Consider the following 17,823-nt stretch of genomic DNA (forward strand, 5'->3'; position numbering starts at 1 on the left):
AATCTATTCCCAAGTGGGCCGGACCGGAAAAATCATGGTGTATGTGTATATATATATATATATATATAACTTAAAAACAACAACTTCAGATTGTTTTCTTTGTTCTAATACGATCAACATACAACATAAAGCTGGAGCCTGAGGACAGTGTGTCCAAAATAGTACAAGCACAACATCACTATTAATCATAAAACACGTCAAGTTTATTTGAAAATTCTAAAGAAAAAGAACACAAACACACAATGCCTCAGTGATTAACAGAACTGTTTCACAGATCACAGAACTATATCAGGGTGTCATTTCTCAGGCAGAAATGTAGATAAAAATAATGAAATCCTGTTCCCCAAACAAGTGCAAGAACCACAGAGTCAAGAATAGGTTAAATATACAAATAAAATAAAAACAATTAAAAACAATAGCACATCAACATAAAAACACAAACATAAAGCTGGAGCCTGAGGACAGTGTCCAAAAGCACAACATCACTATTAATCATAAAACACCTCAAGTTATTTGAAAGTTCTGAGGACAAAGAACACACAAACACACAATGCCTCAGTGATTAACAGAACTGTTTCACAGATCACAGAACTATATCAGGGTGTCATTTCTCAGGCAGAAATGTAGATAAAAATAATGAAATCCTGTTCCCCAAACAAGTGCAAGAACCACAGAGTCAAGAATAAGTTAAATATACAAATACAATAAAATAAATTAAAAACAATAGCACATCAACATAAAAACATATAAACATAAATCTGAAAGCGTTGCTCAAACTCCCGTAACAGTCCCGTTATTTTATCTTTGAACCGCTTCATGTCTGCCACATGTTGGGTCGCGCACACATTTTTCAGACAGGGGAAGTGAGCTGCATCACCACCGGCAAGTTGCGTCTCCCACAATGACAGCTTCAACTTGAAAGAATGTATGCTGTCATAATACTGCGTGACAACTTTGTTGCGCCCTTGCAGCTGTTTGTTCAAGTTATTCAGGTGCTCTGTAACATCCACCATAAATGCAAGGTCCTGCATCCATTCTGCGGAATGAAATTCTAACACTGGTTTGCCCTTTTCTTCCATGAACTGTTCAATTTCTTCTCGTAAATCAAAGAAACGCCTCAGCACAGCACCTCGGCTTAACCATCTTACCTCAGTGTGGTATGGCAGGCCATAGATGTGGTCTTTCTCTCTGAGAAGGCTGTCAAACTGACGGTGATTCAGGCTTCTGGATCGGATGAAATTAACAGTTTGGATGACCACCTTCATGACGTTATCCATCTTTAATGACTTGCAACACAAAGCCTCCTGGTGCAAAATACAGTGAAAAGTCAAAAAATCACGTCCTCCATTTGCAGATTGCACTTTCTCTCTGAACTTTGTCACAACGCCTGCTTTTTTCCCGATCATTGAGGGCGCACCATCTGTAGCCAGGCTGACAGCGCGGGACCAGTCCACTCCGACCCTGTCCAGCGCGCCGACGAGTGCGGTAAAAATATCAGCTGCTGTCGTATCTGTCATCGGCACCAACTCCACGAACTCCTCGGTGACGGTCAATGTGTCATCAACTCCGCGGATGAAAATGGCCAGTTGTGCAACATCTGTAATGTCCGTGCTTTCATCAATTGCAACCGAAAACGCAATAAATGACTTTACTTTTTGCTTCAACTGGCTGTCCAAATCCACTGAAAGATCGGAAATCCTGTCTGCAACTGTGTTTCTTGTCAGGCTGATATTTGCAAAAGCATCCGCTTTTCAGGGCACACAATCTCCGCTGCCTTCATCATGCATGTTTTTACAAATTCACCCTCACTAAATGGTTTTGAAGCCATGACCATTTTTCTTGGAACACTCTGCACTCTGCGTCCACTTTTCTCTTTTTTGACAGAGACATATTGGGGCAATGAGGGTGCCAAAGCACATAATGTTAAAAGTAGAAGCCGTAATAAATATCGCGGGCAAAACAAAGTACCTCATTGGCTGCACGTGCTTGACCTACTTGCTCTGCCCCGGTATAAACAGTTTGCTTGCTTAACACAATTGCTATTGCGACATCCAGTGGACACAATTGGAACAGCAGTTTATTTTATTGAAAAATTGCAGCGCATTTTTATACTTTACAAAATAATTATTAATTTTATTATATATATATATATTTTTTTTTTATCATCTCGCGGGCTGGATTAAACCCGTTTGCGGGCCGGATTAAACCCGTTTGCGGGCCTGATCCGGCCCGCGGGCCGGACGTTTGACACCCCTGGTGTAGATGAAGGGGAGGAGACATGTAAAATAAGGATTTTTAAGCCTTGAGACATGGATTGTGTATGTGTACCATTCGGAGGGTGAATGGGCAAGACAAAAGATTTAAGAGCCTTTGAACAGGGTATGGTAGTAGATGCCAGGCGCACCGGTTTGAGTGCGTCAAGAACTGCAACGCTGCTGGGTTTTTCACGCTCAACAGTTTCCCGTGTGTGTCAAGAATGGTCCACCACCCAAAGGACAAGCAGCCAACTTGACATAATTGTGGGAAGCATTTGAGTCAACATGGGCCAGCATCCCTGTGGAACTCTTTCAACAGTTTGTAGAGAATTTAGGCTGTTGTGAGGGCAAAAGGGGAGCACTAAATATTAGGAAGGTAATCCTAATGTTTTGTACACTGTGTGTGTGTGTGTGTGTGTGTGTGAACAGCAGTTGTCCAAGAACAGAGCCTTGAGGAACACTGAAAACGTTGTCCTATCTAAGGTATGTGTTGATGTTCCTCAAGGCTCTGTTCTCAGGCCACTACTGTTCCAATTATGTATATTACCTCTAATCTAATACTTACTTTGGCTTTACCCCCACCCTCTACAGACTTCAACCCACCTTCGGATCCCCCCGACCTCACGCTGGGCCCTGTGGCGCGCTGGATCGCAGCACGGCGCGAGGATATCGTTTCCCAGATGACGGAGGCCTGTCTGAACCAGAGCCTGGATGCCCTGCTGGCGCGCTCTCTCCTGATGCTCGAGGACTACGAGCTGGTGGTGAACCGGGTCACGCGCACCGCCAAGGTACGCCAGCTCCTTGACACCTGCCATCGCCACAGCGAGGACTTCTGCCGTGTGGTGGTCCGCAAGCTCCAGGACAACAAGCAACTGGGCCTGCAGCCGTACCCCCCAGAGCTCAGCTCCCCAGTAGCCGTGCCAAGCCCCAGCTCACCCCCACTCTCTGTGTCCTACAACAACCCTAGGAAATACTAGAACAGAACTTGTCCAGAGAAGACCAGAGACCAGAAAGACTGTAAACTGTTTAAGACTTTTAGCTCATTGAGCTAGGTGGTGGAAGAATTATCTATGGTCTGTTAGTCCTGGGTTATATTCATTAGGCACCAAATGGAAGGAAACAGGGAGGGACTACCTGAATTTGTCCAATAAGATACTTGTTTTCCTTTGCACATTGTTTCGAAACATTTTGTGCACTGAATACGACCCTGGGTTTTGACTGAACTTTGAATTTAGTGGGGAATGGTCAAGCCCAGCTGTTGTTTCACATTGCTCATCATGGTACCTGCTTTCCTGCCCACTCACACAGGACAATACTGTATGTTGCTACTGTTCATCGAACTGAAGGCTACTAGAAATTGAGCGAAAGGACTTGAAGGTAAAGATGCCTTTTGGAAGAACAAAACCATATTGTGTTCACTAAATTTCACCTGTTCTCTGAAAGCAGAGAACGGGTTGGGATTAGCAATCATAATCAAAAACCTGTTAGTATTTGATCCAGGCTTTGAAAAATGATATTATGGATTTTATGTCATTTGTCAGGTAAATAATTTGGTTCTCTTGAAGCATTCCCTATATTCTGAGTGATCAGGGTACAGGCCTGAGTTCTGCTTCTATGCATATTTCTGTTATTGTTGTCCCCCCTTTGCACTGAATGGTTACATCCAGAGAGAGACTGTACATCCAGAGAGAGACTGAATAACATCATACTGATCTAAGGCTCTGGTTTCACTCTTTATTGAGTGGACAGTCTAGACCAGGGGTATTGAGCTCTTGCACTACGAGGTCCGGAGCCTGCTGGTTTTCTGTTCTACCTGATAATTATTTTTAACCACCTGGTGTTCCAGGTCTAAATCAGTCCCTGATTTAAGGGGGAACAATGAAAAAATATAGTGGAACTGGTTTCGAGGTCCAGAGTTGAGTTTGAGGGTTCTAGACTATACAGGTCTTCATGGGCCCGGGTGGGACGCGATTAACGTGACTGAAATTCTGTAGTTGACCCTCAGATCCGGGTCGGGTCTATGTAACTACAGCTGATAGACCCAAGTGGACCTGAATGGATCCGACCACGGCTCTGGATAGCCTAAAACATTTTTATTTTACGGTAATAAGGTGAATCTATTGACTTTTGGAGAGCCTAGCCAACATATAAAGACCCATTTGTTAGCCAGAAAACTTGGCTGATTAACATAATTTTGTCACTCTGGTACAATCGGGTCCAACCTGGTAGGGTATGGGTCCGGTCTACGTATGGTTGTTCTCAGGTCTGTTCGGGTCCAGATCCCCCTTTTAGGTCTGATTTGTCCTTGGACCCGAGAAAACATCCTACTAGACTCATCTGTAGCTATCCAAGTCTGAAAAGGTACTTGACTGGAGTTCTGCCGTTTTGAGGTTAATGTAGCATTGTATTTTGTATTTTACATTGTATTCATTTTTTTACCACTGCCTTTTCAAGACAGATTTGATTTATCTTATAAAAGGAGCTTGCGTTGACATTGACATAGGATGGGCCAAGGCAGAAATGACATCTGAACTTATACCAAGAATAGAGTTAGCATTTGTTTTTGTGGGGAAGAAAATGTTGATCATTTAGCCTTTGTTGAGGCCATATCATATATGATATACATCTCCATACCATTTATTTAGAATGTAGTCAGTGGATTTAGGTATGGCGGATAGATGTAGCTACTGTAGAGTTAATTACATTTTAGTCATTTAGCAGACGCTCTTATCCAGAGCGACTTACAGTTAGTGAGTGCATACATAATTTTTTTATTTTTCATACTGGCCACCCGTGGGAATCGAAACCCACGCTACATCCCTGCCGGCCATTCCCTCCCCTACCCTGGACGACGCTGGGCCAATTGTGCGCCGCCCCATGGGTCTCCCGGTCGCGGCCGGCTACGAAAGAGCCTGGATTCGAACCAGGATCTCTAGTGGCACAGCTACTGCGCCACTCGGGAGATATCCTTGGTCTTTCTCTTGACACGTTTACATATGGGGACAGACACACTACCACTGTAGCCAGAAAGCAGGAAATAAGGTAATGTAGCTCATGTAGATCAGAGTGTACCAGGATCTGTCTGGAGCTATTTTGGTACTCTCCTTGGATCCAATGGTCTCTGTTATGGGCGGTTTTTGTAGACATGTTTTTTGCGATAGAGGTCATGGCCCATACTTGTTTTGGTACAAGACCAGTGAATGGATAGAGCGGGGTTTAGTCATCGAGCCAAGTGCTAAATATAGTAACACGTCCCTAGCAGCTTAGAGCTGTGGTTGGTTATCCTGCACTTTGACAAAAACATTCAGCCTCAGATTCAGCTTTCCCACCTAAAGTTTCCATCATCCAGTGCTTTAAGCCAGGGGAGGGAGATCGCTACAGTAGGAACCGGTCACAGAAGAAGCAGCCAGTGACCCACACTGAAGAGACTGTGGTGTGTGTGTGTATATTTGTCTAAAGTGGGCCAAAGGAAACTGTGTTACGTAGGACACTTAATCCCTTCATGAATTGCATGATCTATCCTCAGTTTTGTCAGCACATGACAGGTCTCAAGTAGCAAAGGGCACTTCCTGGGACACATGACTGGGAATTGAATCATACTGTAGCTTTAATACAAATGAAATCTATATACCATAAAGTAATTACACTTAAAAGTCACAGACAAATTCTCAGCCTTGAGGCTGTAGTTGGAGCAAGCATAGGGGCCAACTAAATCTAGCGCTAGCTAGCTACAATGTACCCTCAATCTGAGCGCTAGCTAGCTACAATGTACCCTCAATCTGAGCGCTATATGTAGCTAGCTACAATGTACCCTCAATCTGAGCGCTATAGGTAGCTAGCTACAATGTACCCTCAATCTGAGCGCTAGCTAGCTACAATGTACCCTCAATCTGAGCGCTATAACTAGCTAGCTACAATGTACCCTCAATCTGAGCACTAGCTAGCTACAATGTACCCTCAATCTGAGCGCTCTAGCTAGCTAGCTACAATGTGAGCGTTATAGCTAGCTACAATGTGAGCACTATAGCTAGCTGTCTACAATGCACACTATCGCCTGTAGAAGCCTCAGCAGGGACCCTGTGTTATGACTGTTTCTCACTGTGGAGCTGTCCTCTGCTAATACATATCCAGAAATGACTAAGTGCCAAAATACACTGTAGTTAAGCAATTTCCTGATTAAAAAACTACTATTTTTCCCGTGGTTACCTCACCATCCTCTATCTTCCTCAGTTTCTGTTTCTCTATGTCAGTGATGTGTGCATGCAATGTGTCTCCACATAGGGAACCGAGAGCGCCACTGAATCAGGGGTGTGGTTTCTAGAGGCCTTACCATCAATGCACTTCCTTAAATGGGTTCTGAAGGCACCGTGGCTAAGTATCATTACCTAGGGTCAGTGCCCTACAATTGTGACCCTTCGGAATTGAGGAGCGCTGGCTGAGGGGTTTTAGGGTATTGTTTTGTATTTATTAATCTAGGTGTTCTTACCTATTTATTTTATTTGTGCTGTTGTAGAATAAACAATGTACATTGTTTGCCCCCCATGACGAGGGTGCTCTTTGTAAGTTTGTTTTCAGCTTTTGTTGAATTAGAATATGTGCTGTGCCAGTGGTGTAGGGTGGCAACAGCCAGGAGAGAAACTTCCAAAATCCTCTGGACTTTTACTGCCTTGTTGTCGATACTGTGCCTCATATTTAAGATTTTGATTATTTTCCACAATTATTTTCTCATATGATATTTGCACAAAACTTGATCAAATTAGATTTGAATGACTTTCCTAGTCATGTTAATATACTTTTGAACAACATGTTGTATAAGTACAACTGTCTTTTTTTTATAGCGTTATTCTATTTATCTTTAGTCAAACTCTTGCATAGTTCTAAACCATTAGATGTCTATGTTAGAAATCATTGCTTCATGCACCAATCAACATTGCCATATTCCTGGTTAGCGTTCTGTTTTATCCATATACTTATGTATGTTTTTCATATAATTAGCAACAATCTATCAAATATCCTGTATACATAGTGTACACTGAGTGTACCAAACATTAGGAACACCTTCCTAATATTGAATTGCACCACCCCTTTTGCCCTCAGAACAGCCTCAATTTGTTGGGGCATGGACTCTACAAGGTGTCGAAAGCGTTCCACATGGATGCTGGCCCATATTGATTCCAATGTTTCCCATAGTTGTGTCAAGTTGGCTGGATGTCCTTTGGGTGGTGGACCATTCTTGATACAGATGGGAAACTGTTGAGGATGGAAAAACCCAGCAGCGTTGCCGTTCTTGACACAAACCGTTGCGCCTGGCACCTAATACCATACCCCGTTCAAAGGCACTTAAATACCCTCTGAGTGGTACACATACACAATCCAGGTCTCAATCGTCTCCAGGCTTAAAAATCCTTCTTTAACCTGTCTCCTCCCTTTCGTCTACACTGATTTTGAAGTGCATTTAACAAGTGACATCAGTAAGGGATCATAGCTTTCACCTGGTCAGTCTGTCATGGCAGGTGTTCTTAATGGTTTGTATACTCAGTGTATAAGTACATATTTTGGCAGAAATAGGATTTACTATTTACTGTACATGTATTGCATGACGTTTTAGATACCGGTACGCTTTATTGCTGTGTCATTAAAGTGTGTAAAATCCTTCCGCCCCTGTTTTTCTCCGATTTTGTTTTTTACTGATTGCCATATTGTGAATCCCTACCATGCATGATTCCTTTAATACTTGAAGACTGCTTGTGGTAAGCGAGATGGTGCAATGCTCTGGCTACCAACAGTCCCTATGCGCCTCAGTCATATACAATAAATTATCACCCTATAATACCCTCCACAATCAGCCTCTGATTATCTTTGCTGCCAAACGTGCTTCCAACAAGTAACTATTAACTGGGGGGTGTGAAGACAATGAAGACGTCTTCGTTTTCTTTTTTTGTAAATTAATTTAGAAACAAATCTATAATGTGTCTTTTACTTTGGAAATGTGGAGCAGGTTGTGTATATAAGTAGGAAATAAATCCAATTTAATAAATGTTTAGATTGAATTTAAAGGCAGCAAAATGTTAAACTGGGCAAGGGGTGTGTAGACTTTCACTAGGCACTGAACTGTAGGCCTCTTTCCCTAATTACCCCACCATACTACTGTTCAGACATGTTGGTGTCATGACCTCCTGTGAACAGTCATGTATAACGTTCCCCTTACGGGCTGTTTGTTTCGTTGTTTGGGAGTCAATAATGGGACTTGAATCCACAACAATATTCTCCAGGGACGTATGGTAAACAGTTTGGTCTGGAACAGTTTCTCAACCGTACTAGTGTAGTGTATCCCACGTTATCAAGACTCCCTCAGGGCAAGAAGAGCGGGGGCTCTCTTTCTGAGTACTGACATCCTCCCAAAATAGAAGGGGAACACGAGTGGGCGTCAGCGCTGGGAAAACAGACATTGTGCTGGCAGGGGCGGCCTGTTCAATAGGGCGATATGGGCGACGCACTGCCAAACGGGAAAAGGAAGGGATTTTTTTTCTAATCAATTATATCACGGCAACAGTAGTTATCAGTGTTGTAATCTATACGTCTGATCTGCCACACTGCCACTAAATGTCGAATCAGGCTAAAGTCGTGCTTCAAATGGCTCCCCCCCCTTTTGGGGCGATTTCAGTCAGGTTGAAAATCGCCCAGAAGTCTGTCATAGACTCCCATGTAAAATCTATTTTTTTCAAATTTCAGAGCCTTCAATACAATCTCAATGGGTGTCTGTGGGCTTGCACTTACGCGCTTTCGTCATACGTTACGTAACCATGAACGTAACTGAGAAAAGAGTGGATTGTTTGAAAGAAGTTCCTTTTTGTCGGCGAACAAATGAAGATAAATTGGCAACGAAACAATTAGGACCTCCCAGACCAAATTTAATAATTCAACAGGTTTCTACTAAAGGCGGAAAGTCCTACACCCGAGGATTTTCCAAAAATTGGTACGAACGAAAAAAGACATTGCCACTCACTCAACTGGATGACGAGGGATACAGGCTAGCTGTCCGCCGCCACAACGATGAGGTTAGTGTTGATAATCACAAGTTTACTGGAGAACCAACTGAGACCAAGTAGAGACTTTGGACAGGGTGGATATGGTGTAATAAAGGCAGTTTATTCAGAGGTAAATATATCTGGAATCGCGTTCACGGACCCGTTCGTCAAACTCTTAGGGAGCTATAAATCAAGCCCCATTACTTACCATATCAGATAAGAGAAATTGCTGCAGCTACATATATTTTACATCCTGGCCCTACATAGTTCACTATTTGCATCACTTACCAAAATATTACATGTGGTCATATATGCTTGGAAAGTGGAGATGCCATAGAACGTCAAAAAAGTAAACATTGCTGGAGACACATTGCCGTTTTGGAGAAGACATCGCGTTTGCTAGCGAAGAGATTTGTTGTGGCAAATGAACTTGGGCTGGGAATTGCCAGGAACCTCACGATAAGATATATGCATCAGCATTGCGAGTCTCATGATTCTATACGTATTGCGATTCGATACTGTGATTTTATTGCGCACCATATGTCTGTTGCAGAGGGATCAGAAAGCCATGAGAACGAGTTTTGATCAGTCATGGAAATAAAAGTGCTGAAAACTAATTGGCTCCCAATGTGAAAAGATTGAGAACAAGCTATGAAGGAACAATAATGTTGTTTTGGTGCAGGTACAGCCAACTAGCGCTAAAATATTGCGATATTGTCAATACAGTATATCGTAAAGTATCACTATGTAACTCGATTTCTTTCACCCCAATCCCTCAAATTAACGGTAAATAACTGAATTGTTTGCCCCACATTTAGCTAAGATGATTAGCTAGCCAGCTAAAATGTTTTATTTAGTTAGCAGTCGCATCTACAATAGTTTACTGTCAATAACATGTCTCCAAAAATGACGTGGTGTCTCCAATTGTGTTGACATTTTACAATTGCAATGCGCATCCATGAGTATCCACTTTCTGTAGCTCAGCTGGTAGAGCATGGTGCTTGTAACGCCAAGGTAGTGGGTTCGATCCCCGGGACCACCCATACACAAAAATGTATGCACGCATGACTGTAAGTCGCTTTGGATAAAAGCGTCTGCTAAATGGCATATTATTATTATTATTATTATTATTATCTGAAGAGAGCCCCGAAACATTGTGTGCAGACATTTTATGCAATAAATGAAGTAGGTTCAATCTAGTAGTTCTGATCTTCTGATTGGTCCTGATGAGTTGGGCGAGGTCCCCTCCAGGCTACTGTCACTGTTGCATTGGCTCTGAGTCGGGTTCTCTGTCTTCAAATGTTCAGCCTGAGAGAGGGGATTTTTGTGTGTGTGTGTGTGTGTGTTTAACAGTGATGATGTGTGTGTGTGTGTGTGTTTAACAGTGATGATGTGTGTGTGTGTGTGTTTGTGTGTGTGTGTGTCCTCAGAGCAAGAACTCGTGAGTTGGAAGAACTGAGAGGCCTATGGCGTGGGTGTTGTCCTTGGCCACCTGCTGACAAGGCTGACAAGATAGGACCCTTTTGTCCATTGTTATTGGATAGGAACAGAACTTATAACCAGCTCCTGACCTAAATAGATCTTAGCACAACATTTTACTCAACATATCATATTCCATATTCACTATAACAAATATATTTACTACGACATTAGCAAGAACCGCCACATCCTCAGCCGGCTAATCCAGTGTGTGAAGTTTTGCGGAGTGTTTGAGTTAGCTTTGCGAGGCAAAGATGAAACTGAGGGCTCCACCAACCCTGGTAAGCCAACACTTTTGAGATCAGTCAATAAATGCTTCTGGTATTGACTTATATGCTGCCCCTGTCTTCATGTTGTTGCTGGACATATCTTTTTTTAAATGTGTGTAGGTCACCTAAATCATCAGAAAAATTGCCCCTCCTGAGAATTTTTTCAGGAGCCGCCACTGTGTGCTGGGATTGACATTGACCGTCCTGTTGCTGCCTCAGCTGTGCGAGCGCCTTCAGTTCTCTTTGACTGACTCAGAAAATTAATCTTGGAGGGATATAACTTGTCAACATTTGAGCATTCACCCTTAGAAGAGGAACATCTCTGATTCTCACAACTGTTGGGACTATTGTTCTCCTACAGTAGGTGCAGTGAATGTATATTTTGCAACTTTTTCTTTAATTCATCATTGGGTTTTATGGGTTGTTTTCCACCCGTGACTTGAATCTCTGTCTAGAAGACCATGGTGATGGAGAATTACCACACTTGTGACGAGAACATTTTGTCCATTTGTACCATTCAATTTCCAATGGCATAGAATCCATCCGTGATCCTGCTGAAGGACTGAGAGAGCATGTGCTCTGGCTCTCCCCAACGGCATCTGCCTCGATGTGGGCATCATGACTGGCTCAGGAATTGTTGTCTCACCTAAAGGTGTCCTCATGGACAGTGGTCCCTATGGGCTATTGCTGGTCATCTGGCCTCTCAGCGGCATCTTTTCGGTGCACTGTGCTACGCAGAGTTGGGAACCACAATCACCAAATCGGGCGCTAGCTACGCCTCCATCCTGGAGTCGTTTGGCGGTTTACTGGCGTTTATCAGGCTGTGGACGTCCAATCCTGCTCCTCGAGCTGGTGTGATGAACTCGATTCAAAGAGCACTCCGTAAACCACGTCCCGGTGGGCAGAGCCAAAAATATGGTATTTTCAGCTGCATACTAAACCGAAAGAAAAAGATGCAAAAACGAGACTTAAGAATGGGAAGCATATATAGCACACATACCGCTTCTAATATATATATATTTTTAGGGGGAAGATCAGCTTTAATATTGCAAATAAATTGTAACTTCCATCAATGTAAATGTCTGCATCACTTCCAATCCCCCATATGTTTTTTTCTCTCACAAATATATATACACTGCTCAAAAAAATTAAGGGAACACTTAAACAACACATCCTAGATCTGAATGAATGAAATAATCTTATTAAATACTTTTTTCTTTACATAGTTGAATGTGCTGACAACAAAATCACACAAAAATTATCAATGGAAATCAAATTTTTCAACCCATGGAGGTCTGGATTTGGAGTCACCCTCAAAATTAAAGTGGAAGACCACACTACAGGCTGATCCAATTTTGATGTAATGTCCTTAAAACAAGTCAAAATGAGGCTCAGTAGTGTGTGTGGCCTCCACGTGCCTGTATGACCTCCCTACAACGCCTGGGCATGCTCCTGATGAGGTGGCGGATGGTCTCCTGAGGGATCTCCTCCCAGACCTGGACTAAAGCATCCGCCAACTCCTGGACAGTCTGTGGTGCAACGTGGCGTTGGTGGATGGAGCGAGACATGATGTCCCAGATGTGCTCAATTGGATTCAGGTCTGGGGAACAGGCGGGCCAGTCCATAGCATCAATGCCTTCCTCTTGCAGGAACTGCTGACACACTCCAGCCACATGAGGTCTAGCATTGTCTTGCATTAGGAGGAACCCAGGGCCAACCGCACCAGCATATGGTCTCACAAGGGGTCTGAGGATCTCATCTCAGTACCTAATGGCAGTCAGGCTACCTCTGGCGAGCACATGGAGGGCTGTGCGGCCCCCTAAAGAAATGCCACCCCACACCATGACTGACCCACCGCCAAACCGGTCATGCTGGAGGATGTTGCAGGCAGCAGAACGTTCTCCACGGCGTCTCCAGACTCTGTCACGTCTGTCACATGTGCTCAGTGTTTGCCAATCTTGGTGTTCTCTGGCAAATGCCAAACGACCTGTGGACGTCGGGCCCTCGTACCACCCTCATTGAGTCTGTTTCTGACCGTTTGAGCAGACACATGCACATTTGTGGCCTGCTGGAGGTCATTTTGCAGGGCTCTGGCAGTGCTCCTCCTGCTCCTCCTTGCACAAAGGCGGAGGTAGCGGTCCTGCTGCTGGGTTGTTGCCCTCCTACGGCCTCCTCCACGTCTCCTGATGTACTGGCCTGTCTCCTGGTAGCGCCTCCATGCTCTGGACACTACGCTGACAGACACAGCAAACCTTCTTGCCACAGCTCGCATTGATGTGCCATCCTGGATGAGCTGCACTACCTGAGCCACTTGTGTGGGTTGTAGACTCCGTCTCATGCTACCACTAGAGTGAAAGCACCGCCAGCATTCAAAAGTGACCAAAACATCAGCCAGGAAGCATAGGAACTGAGAAGTGGTCTGTGGTCACCACCTGCAAAACCAGTCCTTTATTGGGGGTGTCTTGCTAATTGCCTATAATTTCCACCTGTTGTCTAATCCATTTGCACAACAGCATGTGAAACTTATTGTCAATCAGTGTTGGACAGTTTGATTTCACAGAAGTGTGATTGACTTGGAGTTACATTGTGTTGTTTAAGTGTTCCCTTTATTTTTGTGAGCAGTGTATATACATACATACATACACATACATATCCTTAAAAAATATATATTTATCTTTATTACTCTCCAACCCCACCACCCCTTCCCTAATTGGAGTAAACTAGTGAACAACAATGCTTAGGCCTCTACTTCCAGCTTATACATACTATATACATTTTATGGACACAGTTAATTTTACAATCATTCTATTTTGTTGGTTTTTACTCCTGAACTGCCTATAAGACTTCCGCTTCTAAGACTTGCTTTCAACGAGAATGACAGATCTATAACTCACATTTCTTAGGGATTTTTGTCTGGTCCCCCAAAACTTTACATATTGCAGCTTTAATAAATATAATATATTTCAGTAGTAAACAGGGAAACAAGGTGTCCCAGACAGTTCGTAATAGAACATGCCAGAGTGGGGCATCGTTTACTAGGCTACATAAATTATTGGGATCATCTGGTTACCACCATTGTTTGGAGTACATTGAGTTCGTTGACAAAACAGACCATGGACCTCAAAATGGGCCTCAGGATCTCATCACAGTATTTTTGTGCATTCCAATTGCCATCGATAAAATGCAATTGTGTTCGTTGTCCATAACTTATGCCTGCCCATAGCATAACCCCACCGCCAACATGGGGCACTCTGTTCACAACGTTGACATCAGCAAACCGCTCGCCCACAGGACGCCATACACATGGTCTGCGGTTGTGAGGCCGGTTGGACATTCCTGCAGTCAGCATGCCAATTGCACGCTCCCTCAAAACTTGAGACATCTGTGGCATTGTGTTGTGTGACAAAACTGCACATTTTAGAGTGGCTTTTTATTGTCCCCAGCGCAATGTGCACCTGTGTAATGATCATGCTGTTTAATCAGCTTCTTGATATGCCACACCTGTCAGGTGGATGGATTATCTTGGCAAAGGAGAAATGCTCACTAACAGGGATGTAAACAAATTTGTGCACAACATTTCAGAGAAATAAGATTTTTGTGTGTATGGAACATTTCTGGTCACAAAGCATTAACTGGTGGTCTCACAATGTTATGACTTACAAAACATAGCCGAATGGACCAATGTGTATGCTGTAAATTGCATACAGAAGCAATAAGCACATAAAGGATATATTAATTACAATATGAGCTCTCAAACAGGGATTTGATTATTAAAGTGTTTTGTTTTTAATTGCTCAAGGATTACATGTTAATACGCTACTTCATTTAGCTAGGCTTAAGTTACTCAAGGTCAATACACTGTAAAACCATGAAACATGTGACACATTTATAAACTAAACATTAGGCATTTTAATTTGCCAGTAAGTGTTCTCTTGTTATTTCAGCTCATGAAACATGGTACCAACACTTTACATGTTGCGTTTTATATTTTTGTTCAGTGTATTTGTCAAATGTCCGCAGTGGGTCTGTGTAAACTATGCGATTACAGTTGAAGTCGGAAGTTTACATACACCTTAGTCAAATACATTTAAACTCAGTTTTTCACAATTCCTGACATTTAATCCTAGTAAAAATTCCCTGTCTTAGGTCAGTTAGGATCACTACTTTATTTTAAGAATGTAAAATGTCAGAATAATAGCAGAGAGAATGATTTATTCCATCACATTCCCAGTGGGTCAGAAGTTTACATACACTCAATTAGTATTTGGTAGCATTGCCTTTAAATTGTTTAACTTGGGTCAAATGTTTCGGGTAGCCTTCCACAAGCTTCCCACTATAAGTTGGGTGAATTTTGGCCCATTCCTCCTGACAGAGCTGGTGTAACTGAGTCAGGTTTGTAGGCCTCCTTGCTCGCACACGCCTTTTCAGTTCGGCCCACGCATTTTCTATAGGATTAAGGTCAGGGCTTTGTGATGGCCACTCCAATACCTTGACTTTGTTGTCCTTAAGGCATTTTGCCACAACTTTGGAAGTATGCTTGGGGTCATTGTCCATTTGGAAGACCCATTTGCGACCAAGCTTGAACTTCCTGACTGATGCCTTGAGATGTTGCTTCAATATATCCACATAATTTCCCTTCCTCATGATGCCATCTATTTTGTGAAGTGCACCAGTCCCTCCTTACGCAAAGCACCCCCACAGCATGATGCTGCCAACCCCGTGCTTCACGGTTGGGATGGTGTTCTTCGGCTTGCAAGCCACCCCCTTTTTCCTCCAAACATAACGATGGTCATTATGGCCAAACAGTTCTATTTTTGTTTCATCGGACCAGAGGACATTTCTAAAAAAAAGTAAGATCTTTGTCCCCATGTGCAATTGCAAACCGTATTCTGGCTTTTTAATGGCAGTTTTGGAGCAGTGGCTTCTTCCTTGCTGAGTGGCCTTTCAGGTTATGTCGACATAGGACTCGTTTTACTGTGGATATAGATACTTTTGTACCGGTTTCCTCCAGCATCTTCACAAGGTCCTTTGCTGTTGTTCTGGGATTGATTTGCACCTCCTTCCTGAGCGGTATGACAGCTGCCTGGTCCCATGGTGTTTATACTTGCGTACTATTGTTTGTACAGATGAACGTGGTACCTTCAGGCGTTTGGAAATTGCCCCCAAGGATTAACCAATTTTTCTGAGGTCTTGGCTGATTTCTTTTGATTTTCCCATGATGTCAAGCAAAGAGGCACTGAGTTTAAAGGTAGGCCTTGAAATACATCCACAGGTACACCTCCAATTGACTCAAATGATGTCAATTAGCCTATTAGAAGTTTCTAAAGCCATGACAACATTTTCTGGAATTTTCCAAGCTGTTTAAAGGCACTGTCAACTTAGTGTATGTAAACTTCTGATCCACTGGAATTGTGATACAGTGAATTATAAGTGAAATAATCTATCTGTAAACAATTGTTGGAAAAATTACTTGTGTCATGCACAAAGTAGATCGGCATAGCCCTGTCTGGAGTGCCTTTCTACCACATTACCATATACCTGCCTGAAGACATGAGGCCCAAGTTTATAGGCAAATGAAATGGTAAGGATCAGAGCTATACAGGTGCGCAACTTTGGTTGTAGAAGTGGGGGGGCATTATATATATACAGTGAGGGGAAAAAAGTATTTGATCCCCTATTGATTTTGTACGTTTGCCCACTGAAAAATAAATGATCAGTCTATCATTTTAATGGTAGGTTTATTTGAACAGTGAGAGACAGAATAACAACAACAAAATCCAGAAAAACGCATGTCAAACATTTTATAAATTGATTTGCATTTTAATGAGGGAAATAAGTATTTGACCCCTCTGCAAAACATGACTTAGTACTTGATGGCAAAACCCTTGTTGGCAATTACAGAGGTCAGACGTTTCTTGTAGTTGGCCACCAGGTTTGCACACATCTCAGGAGGGATTTTGTCCCACTCCTCTTTGCAGATCTTCTCCAAGTCATTAAGGTTTCGAGCTTGACGTTTGGCAACTCGAACCTTCAGCTCCCTCCACAGATTTGCTATGGGATTAAGGTCTGGAGACTGGCTAGGCCACTCCAGGACCTTAATGTGCTTCTTCTTGAGCCACTCCTTTGTTGCCTTGGCTGTGTGTTTCGGGTCATTGTCATGCTGGAATACCCATCCACTGCCCATTTTCAATGCCCTGGTTGAGGGAAGGAGGTTCTCACCCAAGATTTGACGGTACATGGCCCCGTCCATCGTCCCTTTGATGCGGTGAAGTTGTCCTGTCTCCTTAGCAGAAAAACACCCCCAAAGCATAATGTTTCCACCTCCATGTTTGACGATGGGGATGGTGTTCTTGGGATCATAGGCAGCATTCCTCCTCCTCCAAACACGGCGAGTTGAGTTGATGCCAAAGAGCTCGATTTTGGTCTCATCTGAGCGCAACACTTTTGTTTTGTCATTTAGCAGACGCTCTTATCCAGAGCGACTTACATTATTTTTTTATTTTTTTTCATAACCCCCGTGGGAAACGAACCCACAGCCCTCGCGTTGCAAACGCCATGCTCCACCAACTGAGCTACATTCCTCCTGCCGGCCAAACCCTCCACTACCCTGGATGACGCTGGGCCAATTGTGCACCGCCCCATGGGTCTCCCGGTCATGGCCGGGTACGATAGAGCCTGGATTCGAACCAGGATCTCTAGTGGCACAGCTAGCACTGCGATGCAGTGCCTTAGACCACTGCGCCACTCGGGAGAGACTTTCACCCATTTCTCCTCTGAATCATTCAGATGTTC

At 43.3% G+C, this 17,823-nt stretch overlaps 1 protein-coding gene across 2 annotated transcripts in view; it reads left to right on the forward strand.

Moving 5' to 3' along the window:
• LOC311146404 (receptor-interacting serine/threonine-protein kinase 2-like) overlaps window positions 1-7,911 on the forward strand; it is a 28,175-nt gene extending 20,264 nt beyond the window's left edge. The window contains exon 11 of one of the 2 annotated variants that reach the window (XM_084182907.1): window positions 2,847-7,911. In XM_084182907.1, coding sequence (XP_084039033.1) covers window positions 2,847-3,232 — 386 coding nt within the window. In that variant the 3' untranslated portion in view covers window positions 3,233-7,911. Of the gene's footprint in view, window positions 1-2,684; window positions 2,737-2,846 lie in introns of those variants that run through there. The other variant, XM_084182908.1, reaches the window with a different exon arrangement.
• Window positions 7,912-17,823: the final 9,912 nt, after the last annotated feature.

Source organism: Coregonus lavaretus (genome assembly GCF_964263955.1).
Source record: "Coregonus lavaretus genome assembly, chromosome: 19".
In the NCBI taxonomy this organism is placed as follows: domain Eukaryota; kingdom Metazoa; phylum Chordata; class Actinopteri; order Salmoniformes; family Salmonidae; genus Coregonus; species Coregonus lavaretus.